General features: G+C 38.5%; 1 protein-coding gene across 2 annotated transcripts in view; it reads left to right on the top strand.

The window, feature by feature from the left end:
* The window catches only part of acot7 (acyl-CoA thioesterase 7), a 56,713-nt gene that overhangs the window by 8,225 nt on the left and 20,837 nt on the right, over nt 1-27,651 (top strand). Inside the window, exons 2-7 of one of the 2 annotated variants that reach the window (XM_034876154.1) lie at nt 616-733; nt 1,374-1,530; nt 9,350-9,441; nt 9,967-10,081; nt 10,847-10,861; nt 11,013-11,099. In XM_034876154.1, the coding sequence (XP_034732045.1) occupies nt 616-733; nt 1,374-1,530; nt 9,350-9,441; nt 9,967-10,081; nt 10,847-10,861; nt 11,013-11,099 (584 nt within the window). The remainder of the gene's footprint in view (nt 1-615; nt 734-1,373; nt 1,531-9,349; nt 9,442-9,966; nt 10,082-10,846; nt 10,862-11,012; nt 11,100-27,651) is intronic. The other variant, XM_034876155.1, reaches the window with a different exon arrangement.

Here is a 27,651-nt window from a genome sequence, read left to right as displayed (position 1 = left end):
TGTTCCCTAGATTGTTCTCTCAGCCTTCTGTCAACACGCACGTCAGATTATGATAATAGTACAAATAATATGTCATTCAGCTTTAAGAAAATACCAGCCTGATTTAAGTGATTAAATACCGGTACTAAATATATCAGATGATTGAAAAGCACATAGTACCTGCTCACTGACTTAAACTTAAGAAAACACCGACAAAGCACATTTAGTTAAACTGTGGTAAATGCGGATTAACACTTCTTCTTATCTTAAATTGTTGGCTCTTGGTCCTGTTAAAAAAAAATTAGCATTAAAGTATCAGATGTTGTTAGAGTAAGAAGAGACTGAGATCCTTGTTCAACAACTTTACGATTAATCATTATAAAATCACGATCTCCTTTCACCCTGTTCACTTTTACCTTTTTAAATAACTTCAATTTAAAAAAAAAAAAAAAAATTGTGATATCAAGTCTAAGAAAAAGAATCGTGATTTATATTTTTCCATGGCTGGTTAGTTTTCACATTTATTGATCGATAATATTTACAAACAGGATGCGAAGAATTCTTGTGACAAGGTGCTAAAACCACATCCTACCATCAGATCCACAGTCATGCTAACTATTCTTCTCTTTACTGCAGGCTCATGCGGCCAGATGACGCCAACATTGTGGGCAATGTCCATGGTGGCATGATCCTCAAGATGATTGAGGAAGCCGGATGCATCATTGGCACACGACACTGTAACACACAGAACGGCGTAAGAGCGAGCACTGTATCAGACCCTAATTCAATCTGTTTTATTGTACTGTGGGTAAATAAAGATTGCAGGACGTCGCTCCTTAAAAGAGCAGTTTCTAAGATTTAGAGGGATCCATTGGCAATAATGGAATAAAATGTTTGTAATTATGTTTTCCTTAGTCTATAATTACCTGAAACAAAGAATCATTGTGTTTTCTCCGGTAACGTTAGCAGTTAGCAGGGTTAGCATGGCGGCATTAGCTAGGACCAATTGGGATCACTTTACTGGTTGTTACATTTGTGTTTTGGTACACAAATGTTGAAATTACATAAATACCTGCCCTTTTGTAGATGTGATAAATTACCCCGAAGCTAATGCTTAGCTGTTTAGGAGGAAATTAGTTGACTCGGCATGCTTTTGGGCTCTAAGCTGTCTCCATCTTTCAAATGCATCTCCAATATTTAACCAGGGTTTGTTAAGTCTCTGGTCACGCAAGAAATATGCCGTTTTTTAGATCGGGTAGAACCTATCTCCGTTGATCCGTTTGTTTGCTGTTTAGGGTCATTTAGTAAATATATTACATATTGGACCTTTACTGTTGTGAAAGTATGTATGATATTTGTAAAGGTTTTCGGTTTGTTTTGTTTCTCCACTCTAGGACCGTTGTTTGGCAGCTCTGGTTCGTGTGGAGAAGACAGAGTTCCTGTTCCCCATGTTCATTGGAGAGGTCGCCCATGTAACCGCTGACATCACTTACACCTCTAAGCACTCACTGGAGGTGCAAGTCAAAGTCATTGCTGAGAACCTCCTCACAGGTGAATAGCATTTAATACTTTTACAACAGGCAAATACCACATGGTAAAGTTCAGACATGTATTTAATTCTTAACTAATAATGTTTTTAAATGGGTAATGAAGTAAAATTTCATACTGCTTTTGTTAACAGAAGTAATATTCATGATACTGCTACACCTTAACCTGCCGCCTTAGCAGCACAATAGCATTCACCTTTAGCCTCATTCTCACTCGCCCACACCCACTGAAAAAACAAAAAAAGGAGACATGGGGACTGTTGATATATTGTATTATGTTTTACTTGACCTGCTCCACACGTCTGGAGTCTCACAGAGATTTAAGGCAATATAATTCAGTTTAAGAGCAGATTTCTGCAGCTCAGATCTACAATATAATAATTTAATAACTCTAATCACTTCTAAAAGTTAAAATCTTTCACTCTCTAAGATTTTACTAAGATAGTACGATTATAAGCACTGAACTAATGTAACGTTGTGTCATTGCATTTAGGTGTCTGCTTCAATTCATTTTTATTTAACTGCGTTCATAATTGTCCGACAGACTTAAGACGTAAATTAATTGCCAGCATGTATATGCATTCAGTTTATCAATACTGTTTCCCTATTCATTTGTCAAGCAGGTGTCCATAAAACATGCACCCACACCCAAAGCCCCACACCCCTGCTTTTTCTATATTTGCCTGCAAAGTATATTTATTTGCACTAATCAGGGCATATTCTTGATCCCACTGTCCTCAGGCCAAAATGTATTATTATTATTATTATTATTATTATTATCATCATCATTATTATTATTATCATCATCATTATTATTATTATTAATAAATATCATTATTTGCACCAGTGCTTTGCCCCTCATCTGTATAGAGAGACTGCTCTGACCCTGCAAATGCTGTGTGCACCTGTAATTTCTTATTCAATTGTGTTAAATGTGTTAATCAGAATCATTTTGGCTGCAGATTCTTAGAGTACTTACTCTTTATCTCACTGAAAGCCACATAATTAACATCATTCAGTACCATGGCTGTATGTGGGCTTAAATGCTGTGAAGCTACTGTGGAATCTTTAATCTATTTCCATCACTATTTGTTTGTATTATTGGTCAGATTTTTGTCGTTGAAAAGTCTAAGTCTAAAGTCTAAGGTGTCCAAATGCTGGATATTTCTCTATGCATTAGACCTCACTGTGCTGTTCTGCTGTTAGACCTGTAGAGGGCAGCACACCATAAGTAACAAAGCCCTGAAAAGCATGAAAGACGAAACACCTCTTTCATGAGGTGCTGCATTACAGTGCTGTGACGGGGGAATGGAAACTAAGAGCCATGTTGATTTCCAGTTTTATGATGTTTGCCGAGTGAAGCGGTCTGAAATTGTTATTAATTATTAACATATATGCACATTTAATGTGTGCTATGTACACATTAAAAGCATGTACACACTCATCTCTCACTCTGCCCAGAGTCCCTATGAGTAAAGACGCAGTGAGGATCACATTGGGCTGACCTAGCGTTATCTCTGAACCTTTAAATGCCAGTGGCAACAGTGATGCACAGACCGTCTGTAACAACCACATGCAATGTGCTGACCAAACTGTAACTGCTTTATTCATGTAAAAGTGGTAGAGAAGATGACTACACATATTATTACATGTATAGACACTCATATACAATATATGATGGCAATGCTGATTTGAATGAGTTTCGGTAGCATAGGATATTAGGAGTAATATTTTTTTAAATTAAATTGTAGTTAGGCTGCACTAAGGCATCAGAGCAACCTGTCCATCTTCAAGAGTGTAAGAGACAGTGAATGAGACAGAATGAGGGAGTGAGACAGATGTGAGGAGAGACGCAGACACATATTGATGGGTAAAAAATTAGCAGAGGGAATAAAAGCGTAAGAAAGAGAGTGAAAGAAAGAAAAAAGAGAAAGAGATACAAAGAAGGATGAAGAAAAGGAGGTGTGAGAAACAAAAGAAGTATCCCCTAGACTTGTACTGGTTGGTTGGTTGGTTGGTTGGTTGGTTGCTGGGCTGGAAGCAGGTTGATGGAGGCGGATGCAGAGATATGAGATGACTGGTAGGGAGCAACGTACATACATACAGGCATCTGCACAGACAGCCCGCTACTCTACATGCCCCGTCAGGAAGGAACCTGAAGAGGGGAGATCAGAAAGAGAGCTGAACAGACTACACTCATTGTTTGGTTTGATGCACAATTTGGATTTATGATTTAGTGCAGTGATAAAGTGTTTCTTCTTATATTCTATTGATTCATATATCGGGCATAAACAATGTTATTAACAGAGTCAGCCTTGTAAACCTTCTTGCCTTGTAAAATCTATTTGCACTTTTGGATGCATATTTAAAAAAATAAAAACATTTTAACATTCTCACCATATTAGCATTTTATGTCAACAAAGTGTTGTAGATCATTCTGTGAAAAAACAGAATGAAAACAGATTCAGATCTCTTGATAGCCTCGGCTTAAATTATAAATACGTACTCTGATGTCACCCTGATTCATATTTAAGACAAAAAGTACAACACATATTAAATATATATCCCATGTAGGAATATGAATTACAACACCAGTATATAAAGAATATTTCCTAGTACTGTGTAAAGTGAGCATATAAGTTCATGTCAACAAATCAGAAATACAGGCAACTTTGACAATAAGAGGGGAGGCTACAACTTGTTGCTCTTTTAGTTCATAGTTATAGGAAGTAGGTCGTATTTATGGATGTGTGCATTTGAGATGACACAGCTGCTATCCATAAAAACTTATGAATGGATGTCTGTGTTTTTTATGAATTAACTTTTTATACACAACTCAGACCAATTATGCATTTCTATTCACATTATGTAGGGTTGTTTAAATAAATGGTTGAGCACGTTTGAATACATGTTTGGGTTTTTGAAGGTATATTTATATGTCAGTAATTGAGAATGGTTACGTTAGATGTGTTTCTCTTTGCGCTTTGCATTTAGATGCATAATTTAGTGAATTTATGTTTGTGTGGTGTGCATGTGTGACACATTATGTATATGCATAGTGGGTGCATCTGTACTGCATTTATGCACACAAACATGTGACTGCATAAATATGTGTGTGTGTGTGATTTCATCAGTGTTTGGCCCTTTAAAAGGTTCCTGCGGGGCCGAGGGGGAAGAGAAGATAACGGGAGCAGACATTATTTGCTTCTGTCATGTCGGCTTAGCGTCAGGCCTCACACACTGTGGCCTACTCAGACACGGACGCCAAGTGGATGTACCTGCACACATGCTCCGACCCAATGCACGAACGTACCAGACACATACTGACACACACATGTGGTTGTGTAGAGATGACCTATGTGCATACAGAGTCTGATATGCACATGATGACACATTCTGCAGAGAAAAAGTAACACACCTACACATTCTCACACCCACACAGTCACATACTTAACAGACACACTGCTTTACTTTCTAAAATAAGTCTCATACTGAGACAGGACTGGGTTTTACACATTTTGGCCAGGTTTTTTCTCAGGCAAAGATTAATGGATGGTTGGGACAGAAACACAGAAGAGGACATTATACTGCTTGGTTATAGACTTGTGGTTTATGTTAATATTTTGAATGCACCTTTGTTTACATAAGAGGATCTGTGTTTGTGCACCCATGCATGTTTTTGCAACTTTGTGTATATATAAACGTGCATGCTCCTTGTATACTGCAACACTATGTAGTTACACTCTGTGTGCATGCATCTTTCTATTAATGCATTCACCTTAATTTCACTCTTGTGTGTATGTGTGTGTTGGGGGAGGAGGAAAGCACCCAGGTTCCACAGTCAGTCAGGCAGCATCTCGTCAGGCAGGCCTCAGTCACGGCCCCCCCGGGGGAAGGCTGCCTACTGTGGGCACGAGCCGTGATGATTGTCCCCGCTGGGGGATTGCACATGCACACTAGCATACACACATGCACAACCACACGCATCGGCACACAGATTTGCTTTTACCCCTGTATGTACAAAAATGCATGAAAATACACATACATACCCCTAAAACTACACGCATTCATACACACACACAGATCCTACATACATACATGGATCCACTTTAGAGAATTGCACGCACACATTATAGGGCACATGCACAAGATCTGTGGATGTAAAATGGCCACACAAAGAAAAAAAAAACACTGAACATTCATGTGTAAATACACACGTTTGTGCTCAGCCACCCTGGGAACAAACACACTTGTGCACAAAATTCCTTCAAAGGTAATGTAGCTTGCATTGCATTTACACTCAGGCATACATTTGCATAAAAAAAGAATACTCAGATCGTGCCCCCTCAACTAACACACTCGCATGCATAGACGAGGATTGAGAGCAATGCATTGTGGGATGAGGCTTAAAATAAGCATGACAGTTCCTGCCATGTTCCTAGTGGAACTGCATGTACTAAACGCGGATTACATACACACACAGACACACATAAACACAAATATTGTGTTAGGTTTATATTTAGCGCTGCAGCTCATTTAACACATTTATTCATGCTTTTTTATCATTCAATTGTCCAGTCATTAACACCCACAGCAGGAAAAATAAGATGTCTAATTTGTATATTGTAAAATCTATCAAATCTAAATCCAAACTGTGATTAAAAGATGTAAAATTTAAAAAAAATACTGTAAGACCTTAAGCAACTACAAATGAGGCTGGTTTTACCTTTGGAGCACAGAAGTTTCTTAGGGCAAAACTGAGGTCTGTCACAAGACAGACAACACTGCAACAAATTAAAGGTCATTGAGTACGGGAAATTATGTTTATGTAAAATCACTCAATACAGCCCAGCTTAATAGTCCAAATGTGTATTGGACATTCCTTTTCTCTCCCTAAATTCTACTCCTGGCGTGCTTTAATCTTTTCTTATAAGGAATAGATGTAGCACAGTTAAAAGTAATGGAGCCTTGGCTCAGCACAATGGAAAATGTTTAGGTTTGACCATGGGGATCAAGCACTAAAAACGTTCCTTGCTGCACTGTCTCTGAACCTGGAACATGGTTTTCAGAAAGGAGAAAATAAAACAAGGTTTTTTTCTGCTCAGAGGAAGATTGAAAGGTAGTGGGCAAGAGTCAAGAGGCAGAGCTGAGGGGTGAACGGGTAAAAGACAGCGATGAAAAGAGTGAATCTGCTTGAGGTGAAAGAAATGGATGAGGGCAAAGCTTTCCAAAATTGTTTGACGTAATGATTGATGACTAAGACATAGAGTAAAGGGGATTGGATGATCATGAATAGTGCTGGAAGGACGTTTCCCACACTTAAGCACCAATGTGAACACTCAAATAAGTACCCCAAAATGCTCTGTTTTATAATTAAATACGACCGAGCATAGTGTTTGGGAATTCTGAAGTTAAAGTAAAAACACAGTCTGCCTCTGTCTATGGCTGCTTGAAAAAAGCTACTGGTGCTGTTTGTTTTGTAGTGACAATCTGATTTGATTGTTGGCATGCTTACATGAGTATATTTTATTATTGCTTATGCTAAATTGATTTCTGTTTGCTGACATTATACTCCTATAGTTGGATAGTCTCCTGTGTAATATCTTGCCACTCACAGGCAGTTGTCTTCTTGTCTTCTTCATGTACTATATGCACTACTGCACTAATATGCCATCAATTAAAAAGAAAGTTCCGCCACTGGCAGGTGCCTTTTGTTTCAGCTGTCACCATAGCTGCCGGAGTGCCCTTTTACATTCATCGTTCTAAAACTGCCACTGGATGAACTTGAAAAACATGCAAAAAGTCAGTGTGCCATAGACTGTTGAAATTAGAGTGAGCAGATTTGTGGAGCTTGTGTTAAGGGTGGATGCAGCCAAAACCTTCCGATCCACTAATTCATTAATGCAAACTAAGTAAGCCAGCTGTCCCCCTTGCTAGCTGAAACCTCTCCTTCGTGACTGAATTCAGTTCTCTGTAATCACAAAGAATCACATACAATAATGTCAGTGTTGATCAAATGTCTCTACAGGCATTTTACAATACAAGCAAAATGAATCAAGATAAATATTCTACATGTAGGAAAGTGCATGTTATGTTATGTTATGACTATGGTCTGTCTCAATTTGCTTTTCCCTTTACAACGTGCATTATATTGCACGCATAATGGGGAGTAATATGTGATGTTTTAGTAGACACAGTGTGAACTTGCAGTCCATGCAATGACATGGTTGTAAATTAACATTGTCAACATTTGATGCTGAGGGATTTGAAATTCAAAGCCAGTTCCCTGGTTACATTCTGGTCAAAAAGGTCATTAGTTGGATGGTTCTTTGCCCTCTGTCCCTCTCTCACTCCTCTTTCTCCCTCCATCCAAAACACAGTTGACTTAAAAGGTCCAGGAGGAGCTAATAACAGACTGGAGTCAGTCTCGATAGAGTCAAGAACATGTAAATATGCCTTTCTCCTTTGGGCAACTTCCTGGTTGCTGGCAAGTGCAGGAGCCAATGAGAGGAGAAGGAAAGAAGCGTGGTCGGCATGGCAACACGTCCCGGCTGTCTGCACGGTTTTAGCTCGGGTGTAAAATGCAAATGTTATTCCCCAAGTGTAGCCTGCCATAAGCCTGTGCTCCCACTCTCTTCCCTTAACTTTACATCTCCTTCTGCAAAGTCTCTGCATGGTTTACCGTTGATCAAAGCACACACAGTAATAATGTCCCAATTCTTCATTTTCATTATGATTTTTATTTATGTGTGAGTTTTCCTATTTATGTATAGTAAGTATAGATGAAATATGGCCAAAGCAACAATTAAAAAAACTTCTGAAAATCTGAATATTTAAATATAAGTATAAGATAAGTACTAGCCTTTAACATTATAAGATGATTGATTTCATCTGAGCTGGCTAACCCTGCACTGTCTTTAATCTGTGTGCCTCCATTGGGTGCTATAACAACACAACCTCAAAATAGCCCACCTCTCTCTCTGTTAATGAATTTAGAGGAAAAATTAGCAGAATAGAAAAGATATCGCTATGGCAACCTCTCCACCTGTTTGCAATATGATTTCCACAAGTTTTGTCATCAGATCTTTTGGTTCTTAGCTTTCTGTGGGATGGCAGAGCTAATCCCTCCAACCACCAAAACGTATCATGTACCGTAATTCTCAGAATTTCAGCAGTTTTATTTGACAGTCCCAATGAGATTTGAGTTAAGAACATGGTCATTTTTCGGAGGACTGAAAGATAGACGTTGAACTTATAACAGATTTTACGGAATTATTCAGTTGACACCTTATATTTTCACCCTACATCATCATCCTTTTCAGTCGTCACAAAAGACAACACCTCAAAAACAAAAACTTGCAACTGTGCATCTGTATGTTTTGAAAGACGAATATATGAGTGAGTTGCAGTATTATTTCATCCGTTTTATAATTACAACATGACAATGCAAAAAATTCAGGATTCAGGGATTATGCTAAATCTTGCACAAACCAAGGGACTGCATTCAATGAATGTAAGCTTGGGTTCTGTGTAGACGTGAATGATTATCTTCGTACAAATACCTCTTTTGTTTTCTGCTCCTTTGTCTGCAGAAGACAGACTATTCTTTAGGCAGCACCACTGGATTTGTTAAAAAACTGGATGGGCGTTTAGTGGGGTATTGATAAAAAGGTCTGTTTTGACAACATCTATTTCAAAATGGTTTAACCAATCACAAAACTCAGAATAAATTGGGTCTGTTGTATTTGGTGGAAGAAAGCTGTAAAATTCCAAATTGACATTTCCCTATGTATAATAATTAAGCCTTCTCTCTGTGACTGCAGGTGCCAAAAAGCTGGCCAACAAGGCAGCACTGTGGTATGTCCCCTGCTCTCTGCACAATGTCGAAAAGATCATGGATGTTCCGCCCATCAAGGTACATGGAAACTTGGTTGCTCTGACCTTCAGGGAACCAAGTTTAGCATTTTACTTGTCCGCTTCTCTCTGTCTCTGTGTGAAAAGTCCATTTCATTTGTCTTGTTTGTCTTAAAGCTTTAATGTGTAACTTTCTGATATTAATGACCATCCGAAACATTCCAACCATTGCTCAATGAGTTGCTACGAAGCTAATTAAGATTTTCATTCAACACAACTCTGTGTATTTCCTAGTATGGTTATGTTAAGAAGATTTGATCATCTGGTGTCTTTCCCACTCAGAAACTCGAGTGAAGAAAATGACCTCTTCTCCATCTGTAACTTGTAATATTTGAAAATATGGCATGTCTTTTTTATGAAAGTGCAAGTTACGTAGAATAATAATTAATAAAAAATTCTGCTTTGGCAAGACCTCCCCCCAATGTGATATACTTTACTTTTACTGCATTACTCCACGCAGAGACAGTTATTTGAATGGATATGTTCACCTGTGCAAATGTTTATACTGTAATTGCTTTATCTGTAGTATGCCACTGAAGAAGAAGAGGAGCAGGGCAGAAAGCGCTACGAGGCTCAGAAGCTGGAGAGGATGGAAACCAAAGCGAGGATTGAGGAAGTTGTTCCACCTTTACCCAACCCAGGTAACATCCTACACTAAATGCCTCCAACCAAATCCTAACATGCAGTTAAGATACAACACATGCACATAATATTCTTGCCTAGAAATACCTTGCAAATATCAGCTGAAATTCACTTATTTCTGTTGTGATTGATGCTAACATTGTTGTGTCATTGTGGTTTGAACTGCAACTTCTGTGACAGCTCCATTTAACAAAGAAGAACCGCACACACCTTTTTGAGCATGAATTAATATAATTTTGTTGTTGTTCAATCATTGTGCAGGAGTAGGTTTAGTGGTTGTAGGAACAAGAGAACATTCAGGTCCAAATAATACAGGACACTGTCATTGCTTTGCTTTTTGCTACTCAGTGCTGTAATAAAGTACTGCTGCATGATGTCAGAAGAATTTTTTTTTTTTAGTGTAACACATTTTATTTTAGCTTGCTCTGATAATTGTTTAATATGTCTGAATAGTTGGTGTGGACTGTCACAAACAGTTATTTAGATTGATGTATAATTGCTAAATACTGAGGTAATATAATGTGAACAGTCTATAAAGTAGGTGAAGAATCCCTTGTGTGCTTTTAGTAATTAAAGTGCACTGTTGCCACCCTGTAAACATTACGATATACTGCATATTGGACACTCGAGAAAGAATTTCCAATTTAGTTAAATAACAGTTAAGTTGATTAAAGGCACATATCTGCTCTGTAAATAATTTCAATCATCATGATAGTAAGATTAATAACTAATTCTGTAAATTTGTCATTCTGACTCAACCGCAGATGATTCACCAAAAGGTATGTTAAATTGCTCTCACAGGCTGATACAGTAGATTTAGCAGGGCAGCATACAAAGCATGTAGTTTATGTCTGTGTTGGTTTGCTTGGACAAAATACACACTAGCAAGGTTTTTTTCTTTTCTTCACATTTCATTTGTTGTGCGTGCAGAACAACACACAGTTGGTTTCAGCCAGTCCAGCCTCATCCATTTGGTGGCCCCTTCTGACTGCACACTACACAACTACGTTCATGGTGGTGAGTCCAACTCCTTCTTTTAATTTCCAGATTGAGCAGCTCATTAGTTTCAAGTTAATTATTGTCAAATGTTCAACAGTTACTGAAGCAGTCATAGTGAAAATCAAAACTTAAAAACAAAATAAGAATGTAATAAATAAGATATAAAATAGTGCAAATTAAACATAGGGATAAAATATAACAATAAAATCTGAAATGTGGTAAGACAAATGTTTGGAAGACAGAAATTGCAAATGATAATAATGATGAATGACAATAAACTGAATGTAAACATGCATGTAGTATATGTATATGCAGAATGAAGATCAATATGTTATATATACAGTATATAACCTGAAGGTGCTGACTCTCTGTCCACTGCAGTCCTGTAGTTGAAGATGGGGGCGTGTCTGTCTCTGTTCCTTCCTGTAGTGCACAATCAGCTCCTTTGTTTTGCTGATCTTAGGTGAACAGTTGACTTTCTGTCTTTATGCCAAAACGTTGCAGTCAGTTCCAGAGTCTGTCAGTAACATGTTGCTGAGGAAAATGAGGAATCCTTAATCGGCGTTTAAGCAGTTATTTTGTAGCGTTGAACGACATTCTGTTGACAACATGAACAGCATTGCTGTTTAGTATTCAAGGCAGGGACAGACCTGACCCTCCACATTCTCAGTACGGTATGGAAATGGGGACACCTACAGCAGAGAGCATGTAGTGAGATGTTGAAAGACTCAGAGGGTGTGGCAGAAGGAGAACTGTACACAAAGGTCACGGTTCGGTTCATACCTCGGCCAGACATCGCGGTTCGGTTCGGTACAATGGAGGGAGAGCAAAACAAAAATGGAGAAGGCAATTTTTTTTATTTTTTTATTGTGCATGTCTCAGGCTGTACCGACTAGTGTCATACAGTCTCTCCCCTGAGTGTGTAAAGTAAGATGTAAACAGTAAACAATAAGTACCTTCATCTCCAGACTTCATCTGTAACTTGTAAACAAAAAAGAACAATCAGCTTTAAAACTGAAAATATGGCACGTCTTTTTTAGGAAAGTGCAAGTTGTATAGAATGATAACAAACAAAAACATCTGCTTTGGCAAGATCTCCCCCCACAAAAGATAAAAGAAAGTTTTCCTGCTATTAAGTGCAAAGGCATACTTTTCTAGTTTGCCATGACCACCTGTAGCTTCTCAACTGACGCTTTCATTTCCCACTCAGTCAATTAAATGTGCAGTCACCATAGCTCCAGAAGTCCAACCATGCTGCTAATGCTGCTAATGGAGATCATCGCTTACCGGTATCACTGCTCTATGTAAGTCGAGTGCAGATTTGAGTCGCGCATGCAACACTTTGCAACAAGTAGCATATAAGATGCTAACGAGAAACTTCTGTAATGTCTGTAATGTCTTATATATATATATATATGTGTGTAAATATAGGCATAGAACTTGAGGCAATGAAATATAGAATGCAATGAGTAAAGAAACAAGAAAGGAGTAAAATGTGATCAAACATTTATCATTCACAACTACAGTACGCAGTATTAGTTCACATGTTTTTACAGTGCATTATTTCCTCTATTCTACCTTGCAATGTGCTTATTAATTTCAGACAAGGTTCCTCCCAGTTTTATAGCCTCTGGCATTAACCCCCAGACTATACATTGGTACAGTGTGTACTGTGGCAACATAGTGGAGGCACAAAGGAAGAAATACTGCTGAAATTAATCCAAAGAATCCTTAAGAAAGAATTGTTTGGCTTTTAGCGCTTATGTTCTCCTACGTGACTGGGTTGTTTGGTTCAGAAATGTCTCACCATTTTTTGGGAGTGAGTGTGAATCCTTGGGGTTGTAGTGAATGTTCTTTTTTTATGTGCATGTTTGCACTGTTGCGTTTTGACATAAGTGTTTGGGTTGTTATCTACATTGGCAGCACTCTGTTGCAGTTATGGTCATGGCTATAATAGTGAAGAAAAGATGACAAAGCAATAAATAGACAACTAGAATAACAAAGTGAAAATAAGTAGAAGGTCTTCGTCACAGGGAGTTGTTGGTGCTGATGTCTTTTCCAATTCTGTGCTTTGCTGACAAGCTAGAAGACTCAGAGGCCCCAAGGTCCCCTCTATGACTTATCTTTTGACTTTGCTACATTTTATGACTGGGCCTATTCAATCATATTTAAGAAGAGAAAACAATTTTTATTATTTGGATAGTGCTTTGTTGTTTCTCTCTCCACCCGTAACCAAAAACCTGGTTTATCTGATGTCCCGAACAACATAAAAAAGCAAACCCTTGCTGGAAACCATTCTGGCTGCATCTGTAACAAATCCAGCATTTTATCAGCACAGAACAGATGCTTTTTATTGGTTGAGGTATATTGTTTCTGGCAGGATATTCCTGCCTCATTCTGCCATTACTATTGAGGTCAGCTATGTAAAGAGGCCATCAGAGAGACACCAGATAGAACAAAACAGACGAGAGATGTGACTGAGAAGGAGAGGCAATGAGAACAGGACAGGACAGCAGGATGGAAGAAGGAGGGAGCAGGGCGGGACAGATAAGGGTTGCTTGTGTCATGGTTGCCTTTTTTAATTTAGCGAGCTCACTAAGAAATCTGTCCAATTAAAAAAACAAATGTGAAACAGACATGCAGGTCATTTAGAAAATACACACACACACACACACACACAGAGAGCCCTCTCTCTGTATATGCCATACCCTGTTGTTCGCTCTTGCTAAACTTATTTTGTTTACATAACCGAGTCAGGTCAGGGTGCTCGAGCTCCCTTTCTCTCTTACTGTGTCCTAGTCTCTCTTGCTCCCCTTACGCTCTATACTCTTATTGGAGAAAAGCAAGCTGAGTTCTACATGACAACGCCAGGCTATTCACCCACTATGTGTTTCCCCTTTTGTGGTGTGGAAAATAGCTTGAGCCTAAGGAGACATAAAGCATGTGAACTCTCTGGAAGAGACATGCATGTGTGCTCATATTGTAAACAGTCACTGTGGATGCATATGCAACTTGCAAACACTACATAACTACTGTATTTTTGTTCATAAATAAATCTGTTTTGGCGCCTGGGTACCTCACCAGGTAGAGCAGGGACCTATACATAGAGGTTTACTACTCAACGCAGCAGCCACGGGTTCAACTCCGACCTGCGGCCCTTTGCTTGATGTCAATCCTCTTTACTGTCCCTTTTCAAGTCTAAGCTCTATACAACTAAAGGCCTAACATGTCCCCAAAAGATTCTTTAAAAAACACCATCTGTTTTAGCTGAATTAAATATTAAAGTGTTGAATCCTGAGAGCAGATTGTTATTGCAGAGCCAAAATGTGTCATCCATCCAGCCAGAGATTTGACAATTATTTCACTGAAGCTAATGCAGGCTAATACAATTGTGTCAAAGTAATACCATCTATTTCATTTCTACTTATCCGCACCTTTCTCATCTGTATATCTGTGGTAATATACTATTGGTTTATAGAAGGGTGTTAATTGTGTAAATATGTTTGATTTATTACTATTACAATTATTATAACTAATAACTAATAATAACTAGTTTTTTTATTTCTTATACTTAATTTGTATATTTTACGCTTATGCCTAATTAATGTGTATTTGTGTTATTCTGATGTGTGTACATTTTTTCTTTGAGCTGCTGTAGCACAGGAATTTCCCCAGTGCAGGATTAATAAAGTCTTATTTTATCTTATTTTATCTATTTGATCAGTCATACAAGATTCCATTCTGCATTGTGTGGGCATCACATTCCTCAAGTATTTTACATCCTTTTTACAGAAAACCACATTTTTTCCCTTACCTCTGGTGGTTTGAAATTGTGCAGATAGTTTGCCAAGGTTTTGGAGAAGATGAACAGACTTTATTGGAACAATTTTCTACTAGAGAAATAGTCACTGTGAAAAATATTTACAGTAAGGTCTGTGGATGATCCAGACTTACTGAACATTTCTGGAATCAAAATTTGATATTCTTAAATGTCATTTTTCAATAGATTGCGCAGCACAATCAATTGATCTCTTCCCCAGAAGTTGAGGCTCAGTATAGTTCTGTGAAATCTGAAGACCTTTCTTTTTGATGCCACCTTTATTTAAATAAGTGTTCTTTCTCATTCTACACTGTAACTTTTTAACAGTTTTAAGCGCTCAGTTAAAGTTTTATGTAAGCACTCTGAATTGCCTTTTTGCTGAAATGTGCTATACAAATAAAACTGCCTTGCCTTCCAGACTGATCTCGCCAATTCGTATGCCATTATTGGTGTGTTATCAAGACGAGTACTCTCTTTTTAGCGTGTAACGCCGTTTCGTCTCCATTGGCTTATACATTACATCGTGGACTTTCACCCAGGAGAGCGTGGATTGTCAAAGTCAACCCTGTTGTTCTTTTCCTAAACTCAACCGTCGCTTTCTTCTTTTACTAAAACCAACCCCGTTGTTGCGGAGGAGTGAGGATTGGACCCAAATGCAGAGATGAGGACAGCAGGCAGGCAGGCGGGTGGTAACCAGGAGTTTATTGTCCAAAAAAACACAAAGGAAGCCTCAACGAAACAAACCACCCAGAATAAAAGGCAAAAAGCAAACATCCAAAAAAGGCAAAAGCATATAATCACCAGGACCAGGGAAACAGGAACAAAATCGGGGACACTGCGACAAAACGACGTACTGACAGGCGAACAAACCAGGATGATCTGACAAGAGACAAAGGAAACACTGGGGTTAAATACAAGAGGTAATGAGGTCATGAGGAACAGGTGAGACGTCAGGTGAATCACATTAGGGCGGGGCAGGACAATCAGACAAACAAAGTAAAGCTGGACTAGGAAAGACAAGACAGGAAGCTGACTGACAAAAAATAAAACAGGAAGTAGAACAAACAAGTACAGAGAAACACAAGACAGGACCAGCAACAAAAGACCAGAGAGAAAAACAGACAAAAACACAAGGAGGCCAATGAAAAAGGGAAAATGAACCCAACTAAAAACCCCAAACCACAACACCCGTTTTTCTTTTCCTAAACCCAACTGTAGCTTTCTTCTCGCGATAACACTTTGTTCTTGTGATAACATGTTCTCACAATAACACGGCAAGACAGCAACAACAAGCCAAGAGGCCTGTATTTCTACACTGTATACAGCGGATGTAAACATATATGCCACTTGGCGTGTTGTTGCCGTCTTGCTATGTTATCGCGAGAACATGTTATTGCAGATAGCTCAAAATGTATACAGCTAAAACGCCACTTGACTTATGAAAAGTCGGCGTGATTGTTTACACAAAGTAATGTTCCCACGTTGTGCTTTCAATTATCGCACAAACTGCTGGTCACACAAAACCCGAACTAAATGCAGAACTCGATATCACCAGGAATAAGGTAGAAGATACAGTATATGTTGTGCTAATTTGTTTAAACGTTTGAAATGAATTACATTTGTAAAGTCAACATTTAACATTGAATAAAGGAAGGAGAAGGAGAATAGTCTTCTAATTCCTAATTTTCACCGGTTGCCGAAGGTCTGCGGATCCCCTTTGCTGCGTTTCGGCTCTGTGCTATGCCATCCGTCAAAGCCCACCAGGTTCAGATTTGTTGCGGAACAGCTGCAGTCATTATTGACATTTAAAGTCTTGAGGACCAACGACATCTCGCAAATTCATGTAGAATAAAATGACAAAACCAACAACAGTTTTTTTTCCATCCAGAGGAGTAGAGTGAAAACAATTCTGCTGTGTTTTCAAAGTGTAGTGCAGGGAAATATGATCCGCCGTAAGCACCGTTTAATTTATTTTGAAAATTCACCAGATGTGTTATTTAGTTTTTTGTTCGACTTCCTGTCTCGCACCATCTGCCGTGTGCTGCATTGCTGCGGAGCTCTCCGGCATCCAGCAAAAATAGAAGCTCTACTTATCTGCTCTAGAGGGCAGACTGCCGGAGCTGGGACAGAGTTGGGACACAGCCGTTCCAAAGTCAGTAGAAATACACACATTGACTTAAATGGAAACTTAATGACTCCGCCGCCGTTCTAGAGCGGATCCGCAGCCATTCCGCTGCAGGTGGGAATTAGGCGTCACTGTGTTAAAAACATTTCCAATAACTACCCCAAATGTTTTGTGAAGCCAGATGTTGAGGGGTCAAGGCGACTGTACAGTTGCTTCTCAAATGGTTGCCACCTAATGAAAGTAACCAACTTGCCGAACATAAAGCCTGGAAATTGTCTAAATGCTGGAAAAGATCAGAGAATCAGATACTTCAACTTGAATCCACCATTGCACATTAACTCAACACTGGTTTTCTTTCTCTATCTTTCTGTCCTTTTTTTGTTGCTTTTTCGTTATCGTCTGCCCACCTCTCCTCATTATTTCATGCGCTCTCTTCCTTTCTCCTCGCTTGCTCTCCTTCCTTCATGTTCTAAGGAAGCGTACCACCTGTTTCCATGGAAACATCAGTTGATTGCCACAGGTGGACCACCACTGTAGTCTGATTAAAGCAAATAGTTCTTTTTCATCTGTGCACAAATAATCATGTACTAGTGGTTGTGTAGTGTGTTTGAATGTCACCAATTTATGTTTTCATTTGATCTCTATTTGTGTGTGTGTGTGTGAGAGAGTGAGAGTGAGAGTGAGTGAGACAAAGTTGAGTCAGGGACTGCCTGAGCAAAGGAACACATGCATCACTATGGCCCTATATTATCTGGCCTCTGCCCTGATCTATGCTCGCTGGGTATATAGACATGTCACTGCCTTAGACAGAGATATGTCCACTGGAGCTTGTGTGATCGACCTTTTGTGAGATGTGTGTGTGTGTGTGTGTGTCTGTGTGTTAAGGGATTGCTTTCACTACCGCTACATCTAGCCTTTTCTCCTCCATAACCAACATTGATTCAGAAATAAAATACAGAATCTTTTGCACTGGTGGAGCTTTTTCATGACTTGGGAGAATAGTCTTTAGATATCGGGACATCCAGAGCAAATAATGGATTGAAACATAGAGTACCTCATTAATCACAGGGAGGAATTGCAGAGTTACCGCGGCCAAATCACACATAAGAATCACAAAACCAAAACAACATAAATACACAACACCGACAAATGTCAGCGTGCTTGAAAAACAAACTATTGACCACAATCCTTAAAACTGTAGGAAACTTGAGTACAGTATATACTGTATATATAATGTAGGTATACGTGGGATCTCCCATGCAAAGTTCACATACTCTATGTAACATCTATTTCCATACATTAATATATATTTTTTAAATTATTTTATTGAACACCACTGTTACATTGTAGTCCTCATTGTAGTCAGCTTTACAATTGACATCAACATATATTGCATAGTGATAAAAAAAGGAATTAAGCCAAAAGACGTAATACATATCAGATAGAAATAACTAAAAGAAGAAAAAAAATATATAAAATAAAAATATGTATTTTTTAAAACACACATGGATCAAATGTACAGTTTTACAATAAGCACCATGCTCTCATCTGGTAACAATATATTACATGAATTTTCCCCATTTGGCCAGATGTTTTCCGCCCGGTCATTGTGTTGAGTTGAAAGAGATTTTTTTGTATGATGCCAACTCCGTGCTCCACTCCTGGAAAGAGGGCTCACCTGGGTTCTTTCAGTTTATCATTATTATTTGTTTTACAACCATTATACTCGTTGGAATAAAGTCCCCTGCTCCACAGTTCAGTGTCATTTGTAGATAATTTAAAACCTACAACCAAAGGCAGTTCTCCAAGCTAATCCGGGTAATGTTTACAATGCGATCATGAATCTTTAGCCAATAGTTCTGAATCATGGGAAATTCCCAGAGCAGATGAAGAAGAGTCCCTTCCGAGCTGCAACATTTCCAGCACTGTACATTATCCCTCAGCTGTAGCCTAAACTGCCGGGTCGGAATACAATAAAAGTGATTAAGAATCTTAAACTGGATTAATCTAATGTTAATGTCTCTTGAACCCTCAGTGGTTTCACAAATAGGATCCCACTCTTTATGTGTGACATCAGTGTTCAAATCTGCCAACCAAGTTAGCATTGTTGCATAAGATATGGTAACTGTCTGTTGGAATAACATTGCATAAAAGATAGCTGCCTCATGCTCCAAACCAATTATTTTCATAGTCTGAGAGAAAATGTTTGATTGCTGAGGTCTTATTCCTCTCCCCATGATAGCAACTAGGAGGGGACGCATTTGTAAATTCTTCCAAAAAGTATTTCTTGGCAGATAGTATTCACCACCTGATGTCTCAGTGAGGAAAGGAACATTTGCTGTTATAGACAGGACAGAAATTAACCATTTGTATTACTGTTGTGAAGACCATGTTCTACATTTAGAAAAGCGATATGCAGTAGTTGATGACCTTTACCATCACAGCCAGAGGTGCATTTTTATCTGACAAAATTTCCATTACGGGAATTGCATCGCAGTAATATTCCCAGACCTGTGGTGTGCATGGAGCTTACAGTTTAATAGTAACCATGACAGCACTTGCTTGCAGTTTTCAGTACTTAAGTCACACTTTAATTTGTTAAGGTGTTCAGTAAAGCTTACCACAGGTAAAATATACACAAAAATATGCAGCTTAAGAGACTATCTAAGAGGATGTGGGCGGGTTCCTGCTTGGCAGTAATGTTAACAGGAGCAGTTGCTATAGTAACAGCTCATTAGGAGGCAGTTTGAGCCGTTTGATGCTGTCCATGATTAAAAAACTTGTTGGGGAGGGGATGAGAAGGAGAGAAAGAGAGGGAATAGTCAGTGGTGGGCAAAGGCAGAGGGCAAGAACAAGTAAGAGTGGGAAGAAATAGGCATACAAAGATGGAAGGAGTAAGTAGTGGAAGTGGTAAAAGAAATGTGAGAGGGGCAGAGGTCACACATGATTTGCTATCGATATCTCTTGGTCTCACACTTTCACCAGTGTGGGCCCTGCATAGTGTGTTTAGCTGGTCCTAATTACAAGAGCTTGAAGTTAGACAACAGAGTCGATGGGCGACAAGAGCTGCCCGGAAGACCCCCTTCATTGTTCTCGTGCCTGTTGCCGATGGCCAGCTTTGTGCACCAAGATTTGGGGAAATCGTCAGAAGGAATCTGATCACAGAGGTATTCTGGCCCGTGGCAAACTGGGCTGCACTAGGGACTTGGTTACTAATTGCCCTTTTTTCCCCATTTGGAGTGAGCTGTCTTTCCTCTTCACACACACCATCCCCCCACCCCCGACTCTGCCTTTCGTGTTCCCACCCTACGGCAAAGGGAGAGTCATAGTGTGCCATGTCACCCTGTGAATGTGTAACGCCAGGCCTAGGGCGGTCTTGGCCTCACTTGTGCTCATTTGCAGTCTCACGTTGAGCTTCACTTTAACCTTTTACATTGACTCTACAAGGAGATGGCTTTTTGCATCAGTTGCAGTAACAGTTCCACTGATGGTAGTGATTAAAACAGACAAGCATCTTTGTTACTTAAGGACGGTGCTCTCCTCCACTTGATTTGGCTTAACATTTTTGTCACAGTTTTTTAGTGAACAAGATAAATTATATCCAATACAATCTCATAATTATTTTGGGAAATGTACACAAACCAACGCTTTTTGAAAGCTTTGATAGAAATAAATTCTGTGTCCACATGATGCAGTATAGCACATAAAATGTGGGGGCAGTATATGAGGATGCAATGCAAAGTCAGAGGCAGACTGACAATAACAACAATGAGAGGAAGTTTTGAAATGAAAATAATAGAGCTTGTCCATAGTTATGTATGTGTGTGATATCGCTTGCTAATGCTGGTTTTTCTGTCATTAACAATAACAACATTGTAAGCTCCTTACCTTCTTATTGAGTTGTATTTACATTGTGCAAAATCGGAAATTGTCAACGAGGATGTTATGATATGGGCCACGGATGATTTGTCCGGATCTGCCTTCTCGTGGATGTGCTTGCATCAATTCACAGCCACTTGTTGAAGGGTTACGTTTCAGTCTATGTTTTGTGTGTGTGCAATCTATAGACTTGATTCATTTTTATTGTAGAAAAAAGTGATTGGAGTTTTGAGTTAAGGCAAGAAAAAGTAAAACAGTGAATATTACCACACAGGAGTAACCTTATACTTACAGTTGAAAAGTTCTTACCATGATTCGTGACTTAAACCAAAACTGGGATGCATGATGATCTCTACACCAGGGCTGTAACAATACACCAAACCCAGGGTTCGGTTTGTATCACGATTTTTGACCAGCAATTCGATACAAACCTCGATTCTTTTTTTACAACCGTAATACAACTTTTTTTCTGCCACATGGCATTGCTTTGTCATTGATTACATCCTACTTTGCAACACAGTTATACAGCATGTGTCTTATTTATTGTTACTGATTGATTTCAATATTGATTGATCCAACACCCAAGATTGTTTTGTACCTTCAAATAATGTCTCGAAAATCCTTTCAGAGGTTCATGAACTTGTTGGAATGAGACATAAGAATAATGGTAATGGTAACCGTAATGGACCATTCCACTCTCAACCTGTGGGGGACCGAAGAAGAAAAGTGCTTTCGTGCCTACAGTAACGGTTAATTAATTTATTAATTTTCCTCTGAAATTACGGAATGCCAATGAACCATTTTGGGGAATTACTGAAGCTTTCTCCCAATGTGACAATTGTGTGGTAAGAAAAAATAAACAACTAAAATTCCAACAATTTAGATAATGAAGACTACAGTACAGTTAATGTACGTAACTGCCTCTCAGCTCTGCCAACAGAACTAACTAGCTATACAACAGTGTTTTCAACCATCCAGTTTTGCAGCTTTTAACTACTCATAGCTAAGGAAGTGTGGTAAAGTGAAGAACATGAGCAAACTGGGGTAATTATCCCCCCACACCCACCAGCCTTGTTTTCACAAGGCATCTGGAGAGCTGCTAACACCAGGGAGCCAGGGAACAAGACCACGGGAGCCCACTCTCACAGTTCTACACAGTCTTAAAGTCCTTTCCACAAATAACCAAGTCCTCCGTACAATATTTTCTTACAAAGTTACAGAGTTTGTGTCATGTAACAAAATGATATTCCTGACTTTTCCATTCTAGCCATTAAGCACATAACCATTCAGTTCATACCATAGCATGCTGAGTGGGGCTTTCTCTCCATCCCTTATGAATCCTTTATTTACCCCGATTGACCTTTTAAAGATCATTTCATTCTGATAAGAGCGATTATTCTATTACAGAGAAACAAAAAAAATACAATCTCATTTTTTACCATTCAGTATAAGCAAATGGATTATCAAATGAGATGAAATCTAAAAAATGCTGGGTCGTTTTGTTTTAAGCATTCATATTACCAGAGCTTATCAGCTGATGCCCGTCTGCTGCTACCATAGCTGCTATTTTAACACTGCTCTGAGATAAAGACAGACAGTGATATTTGTGTAAAAAAGCAAACAGCAATATACTTTTATAGCAGCTTATCTGGCTCAGTTATTATTATTATTATTATTATTATTATTATATTGTTATGAATGTTAGTTTTAGATTGTATTTGTAACAGTTCCTGTTTTATTACTTTATAGAAAATAACACTACACTGGTATGGACTGGTATAGGAGCAGTAGTAAAATAGATAGATTTATGGGGGAGCTTCCAGAGTTGAGGGAAGGTACTGGACCATGAGAAGGACACAGTTAAATTTAACAGTAGCAATAGGAAAGCCGTTTTAATTATAATGATGTGCAGGACCATCAGTGTAAGACCGGCAGTAAGTTGGAAATCATGCCTCAGTAAACATTTACTTTTGGAGTTACCACTGCAAGATAAAAACAGATTAATGGTCTTAAAATGTATTTTAGTCCTCTTTAAACCACACAGCATTGACATTCCCTTTTAATATAACATGTAGAACTTTTTTAGCAAACAGTTGTGTGTCCGTCCACCGGCCAAATGTAAATCCTAAGCGCTGAGCAGGTAGTGGACTTTTATAATTTTTTGCTCTGAAACGATGAGAGTGAACCAAAACAGTAAAGTTAAGGGTCCGAAAAAAATCCCTTGGTTGTGGGTTCATCACTAATTGTAGATTTACCCTTTCACAATACATGTCATCCTTTGTAAATATACAGTAAATATGTTCAGTTTACCTTTATTGTACAATCACATTCATTTATTCAACATTTTGTCAGGTCATGAGCCATCAACATTAAGTGTTACATGCTCAGACACGACCACGCAAGACTTTAAATAGCAGCAGCGTGCTTTGCCTTGTACCAACGGGAAATTTTAAATCTTAGGCGAGATCCCATCAATTTTCACAACATAGCAGAGATGGTTAATAAAAATGCTTCTGCAACTGCCTTAAGCAAGGAATTGATATATTACCTTGCCCACACACACTTTAAGCCTTGCATGTTGTTGTCACCTTTCTGAACTATGGCCATATTATAAGCCATATTATTTAGAGAGTGTTTTTAATGATTATACTTCCCTGATCAATGAAACACAACACTGGCATTCACAGATAAATACATAGTCATATTTTCATTTTTGGCAAAACTGAGCGTGTTTCAGCTAGAAGCCGTCATCGCAGTGTTATCAACAGGGTTTTAGTTTGAGTTAAAGTGATGCTCTGGCAATTTAGGATGAGAGGATGTCAAGGGAAAAGGCATGTTTAATTTTTAATCAACTAAGCGGGCCCATTTTTACAGTGAATGCTGCATTTAGGAGCAAGAAGCACATTCTGTTTATACGCCCACACGTTTGGCTGTCATACAGTGCAGATGGTTGAAGCCTTTTGGGGCCATACCAGCCATCAGCAAACAGACTCATTGATTTTCTGAGGCCTGAGAGATACAAAAGCAACTCAGAGGGGACGACTGGGGCACCAGGAGTTTGTAGGGAAATGTAGTGGTCTGAATATCTTAAAATGAGCATACGTTCACAAACACACGCACATTACTCATGCACACACTCTTTCTCCGACATTAGAAACATATGCCACCCTCCTCCTTGCTTTTCTCATCTACAACCCACCTACTCCATACAAGATGTCCCACTTTCTGTGAAAAAACCCAACAAAACAACTGTTTCCTTCACAAATGACACAAGCTGATATGGCCATATGTGTGGCACACAGAGAAATGCAGATGTAGATTTGTGTGAATACCTCTGTGTCCACTTTGTGAGGGGAACAAATAGCTTTCAAGCTAAAATCTTTTAGTTGGAGCTCCTGCTTAAAGTGCTTTCTTGCCCTTCAAATCATTTGCAAGCTTTTAGTGTGGGAATTGGTACAAGTGTTCTGTAAATTTTTTAGGATGGATTATTTGACGTGATCTCACATCTTTAATGTGATACTTCACACACCATTTATCATTTTAGTATAAAATACTAACCTCCTGTCAGTTTGAAAGGTGGCTGGTAAGTGTTTCTATTAATAAGTGTTCATTGCAGAGTGCAAATTATTAAACAACCTTCAGATCTAGGTCATTAAAAAAACTTTTAATAACATGCAGCATGTATGTTGTCAACAATCAGTGAGACACATACTGTAGTGTTGGTAATAGGCTGCAGGAAGTTTTTTATGATGCTGCTTTTCTTTAACTTTTTCCTCTTGCCCATTAACGACCGGCACTCTCTAAAAACCAAATTACATGAGCAGTCTATACTTCAACCTCTGACAGGATTGTTTTAAAAAGGGCTAGCCAACTGTCACACTGCTGCTAATCAAGACCAGTTATGTTTTGTAGGGCTGCCAATACATCTGTAAAACACATACTTGTTATGATTGAACTATTTTCCATTACGTAGCTTTGTTTCTGAGCTGTTTCCTCACTATTAAAGTGAGAAATCATTTATACTGTATTCACACAGACTCTAAATCTGGGGTCGATCAAGATTTATAAATGGACAATTCTCTTATTTTAAAGTAAACTGCTTTTACGTTCTTAAAGGTGAGCACTTGACTCAAATTGATTCATAGTGTTCAAAAACCTTAAATGAGTTTTTTGTGACCTGCTACCTACAATATGGTGAAGGAATGGTTATGTTTAGGCATCTAAAAAGGAAAAAAATCACCCTCATGGTTAAAGGAATAGTTCAACATTTTTGAAAATAAGGTTATTTTATTTTATGCAATATAAAAGTCACATGTATGCACGCCCAACACACCAACCACCTTCTTAGACCTTCTGTGTTGGTCTAGCAATGCCACACTACTTTAGTCTTTGCTACCCAAAGAGGATTGTTATCATTTTCACAACTGCAAGAGGTCGTTTTTAAGGAAAGTGTCATTTTAAAGACCAGTGCTACAATGTTCTGGTGAGGACAGTCTCTTTGGAGAAATAGCTATTGCTGTTTAGTTAACCAAATTTATTATATGTTGTCAACATTGGACCAACAGGCTGTTTAAATGCTAATTTAAAAAGGTGAATTTAAATTATTGACATTTACATGAACATAGCACAGACCGGGCTGTTTATTGAACATTCATAACATTTGTCGGCTGAAAGCCTATTTAGTCAGCTCATACACTATCAACAGTGGACTAATAGGTCTGGATGAGAAGCTTATGTTGAGGAAATGGCAAGGAGACTCATTCATAAATAACTAAAGGTGGATTGCATCAAACAATCTCATATCAGTGAAATAGTGTTTTAAACATGACTGAGAATCCCTCCAATGTAATGTAATGCATTTACCTCAAAAAGGCTAGTTGGGGTTTAAAGAGAGAGTGAGAATGATGTTTACTTGGTGACGAGATGCTGTTTGAGTTGTTGTTCAGAAGTTGGACAAGTGCACAATCAAAGCTTATGGTCATGTTTAGTTCATTCTTAACCGCAGTTGACACAGAAATCTCAACTCAAAGGCCCTTTACAAGCTTGTTCTGGAGCTTTTGACTGTAACAACACAATGCAGTTATTGCATTAGATATAGCTAAAAGCTATATTACCAGATTATGTTCACTCAGTTGTCATGTATGTTCAGACTTTTCATAATAATTTGAAAACTGATAACAAAATGGTGTTTTATTGATAAGTGGGAAGATTGAGTCAGAAAGACCTGTGTTACTCAGATTCTCCACTGGCCGAGAATCTGCCCGACTTTATAGAACAATCGTGTTTATTAAGCTAGTATCTACCTTCCACTTCAAGCACTCTTGCAATTAAACTCCATGCCTTCTTTCCTTGTCCATTTCCATTAATTCCATTAATGGAAAAAAAAACATGCATGAAAAAGGGTAAACACTCAGCAGTCTATAAATTAAGCCTCCGACAGGGCTGTTACAATCTGTAATTGTGTTACCTATTGATGAAATTATAGTGAAATTAAATTATTCCTCTTTTTGTTAGGGACCCCCTGGAACTCCTTCAAGGACCCCTGAGGGTCACCGAACCCCACTTTAAGAACCACTGTTGTAGAGGAGACATATACGATTTTGGGGGGTGTCCTGCTAAATTGACTTGATAGTCTTGAAAATAGGGAATAGGGCTACTTTTAGTGGGGGGTGGGGGGGATCCGTCAAAATACTGTAGGCTGTTTTGTGATAATATGTTGTTGATGTACACGACAGACTTTGTGTTTAGGTAATATATGTATATGTAGTCACAGAAATGTTTCATTAAAAACTTACTGAAATCAAAGAAAAAAGGCATTCTGAACAAGTAGAAAAAGTATTAATGTTTATAATCATGCTTTTCTTCTTTGTTTTTTGATAAGATTTATAAAGAATTAAAAGTGGTGGACATACTATTTTAAGTTCTGCATTTACAATGCTTTAGAGATCTATGTCAAAGTGGCATAGTCTAATAAATGCATTATAATGTAACGGTGCTCCTATCCGGATTTTTGGTGCCAATCACCGATTGCTGGAAGCAGTATTGGTTGACACCGATCACCGGGTCTGTTTGAAGCCTTCTATTTATCATGTCATATATTTAACATATATTCATTTTAAAAGTCTTAACAACAATGTACAGTATATGTATTAAAATTAACAGGAGATAGCGTATTGTGAATTCTTTTTTTAAATTACTGCAGACATGCTTTTAGTAGTAGTAACAATTTTTCTAATTAGTAGTGCCATATGATCAGCCAATCGGATCGGCCTTTATGGAGACCACCGATCAAACAATTTAAAGCCTTTATCGTCCGATAACGATCAGTGACTGATCAATTGGAGCACCCTTATTATAATGTCTTATGAATGTGATTATAAAGTCATTATAGACTGTGGTGGAATGTCTAATACATAGGGTGAGATCTGAAATAACGACTTGGTGAACAAAGTCTTTTAAGTATTTATTTGTTGTGCAAAAAAGGTTCCGTTCATCATGAGAGTCTGAAGAAGGAACAAAGAGACTTGGAAAATATCTTAGTAACTTGCTTAGTATCCCTCTAACAAGCTGACAGCAATGGGGAGGGGATGAAATTAACAGCCCTGACAAGCTGACAGCAAGAGGGAGGGGGGGCCTTACTAGCCCTTCTGACTATCAGCCCTGACCGATGACATCTGACCTCCAAGTTTGGGACAGAAAGGGATGGTAGAGAAAGGCTAGTCTCTGCACTTTAGATAATCCGAAGA

The sequence above is a fragment of the Etheostoma cragini genome, chromosome 7 (assembly GCF_013103735.1).
Source record: "Etheostoma cragini isolate CJK2018 chromosome 7, CSU_Ecrag_1.0, whole genome shotgun sequence".
Classification (NCBI taxonomy): domain Eukaryota; kingdom Metazoa; phylum Chordata; class Actinopteri; order Perciformes; family Percidae; genus Etheostoma; species Etheostoma cragini.
Note: the sequence above shows the minus strand (reverse complement) of the source record. Positions and strands in the feature narration are given on the sequence as shown.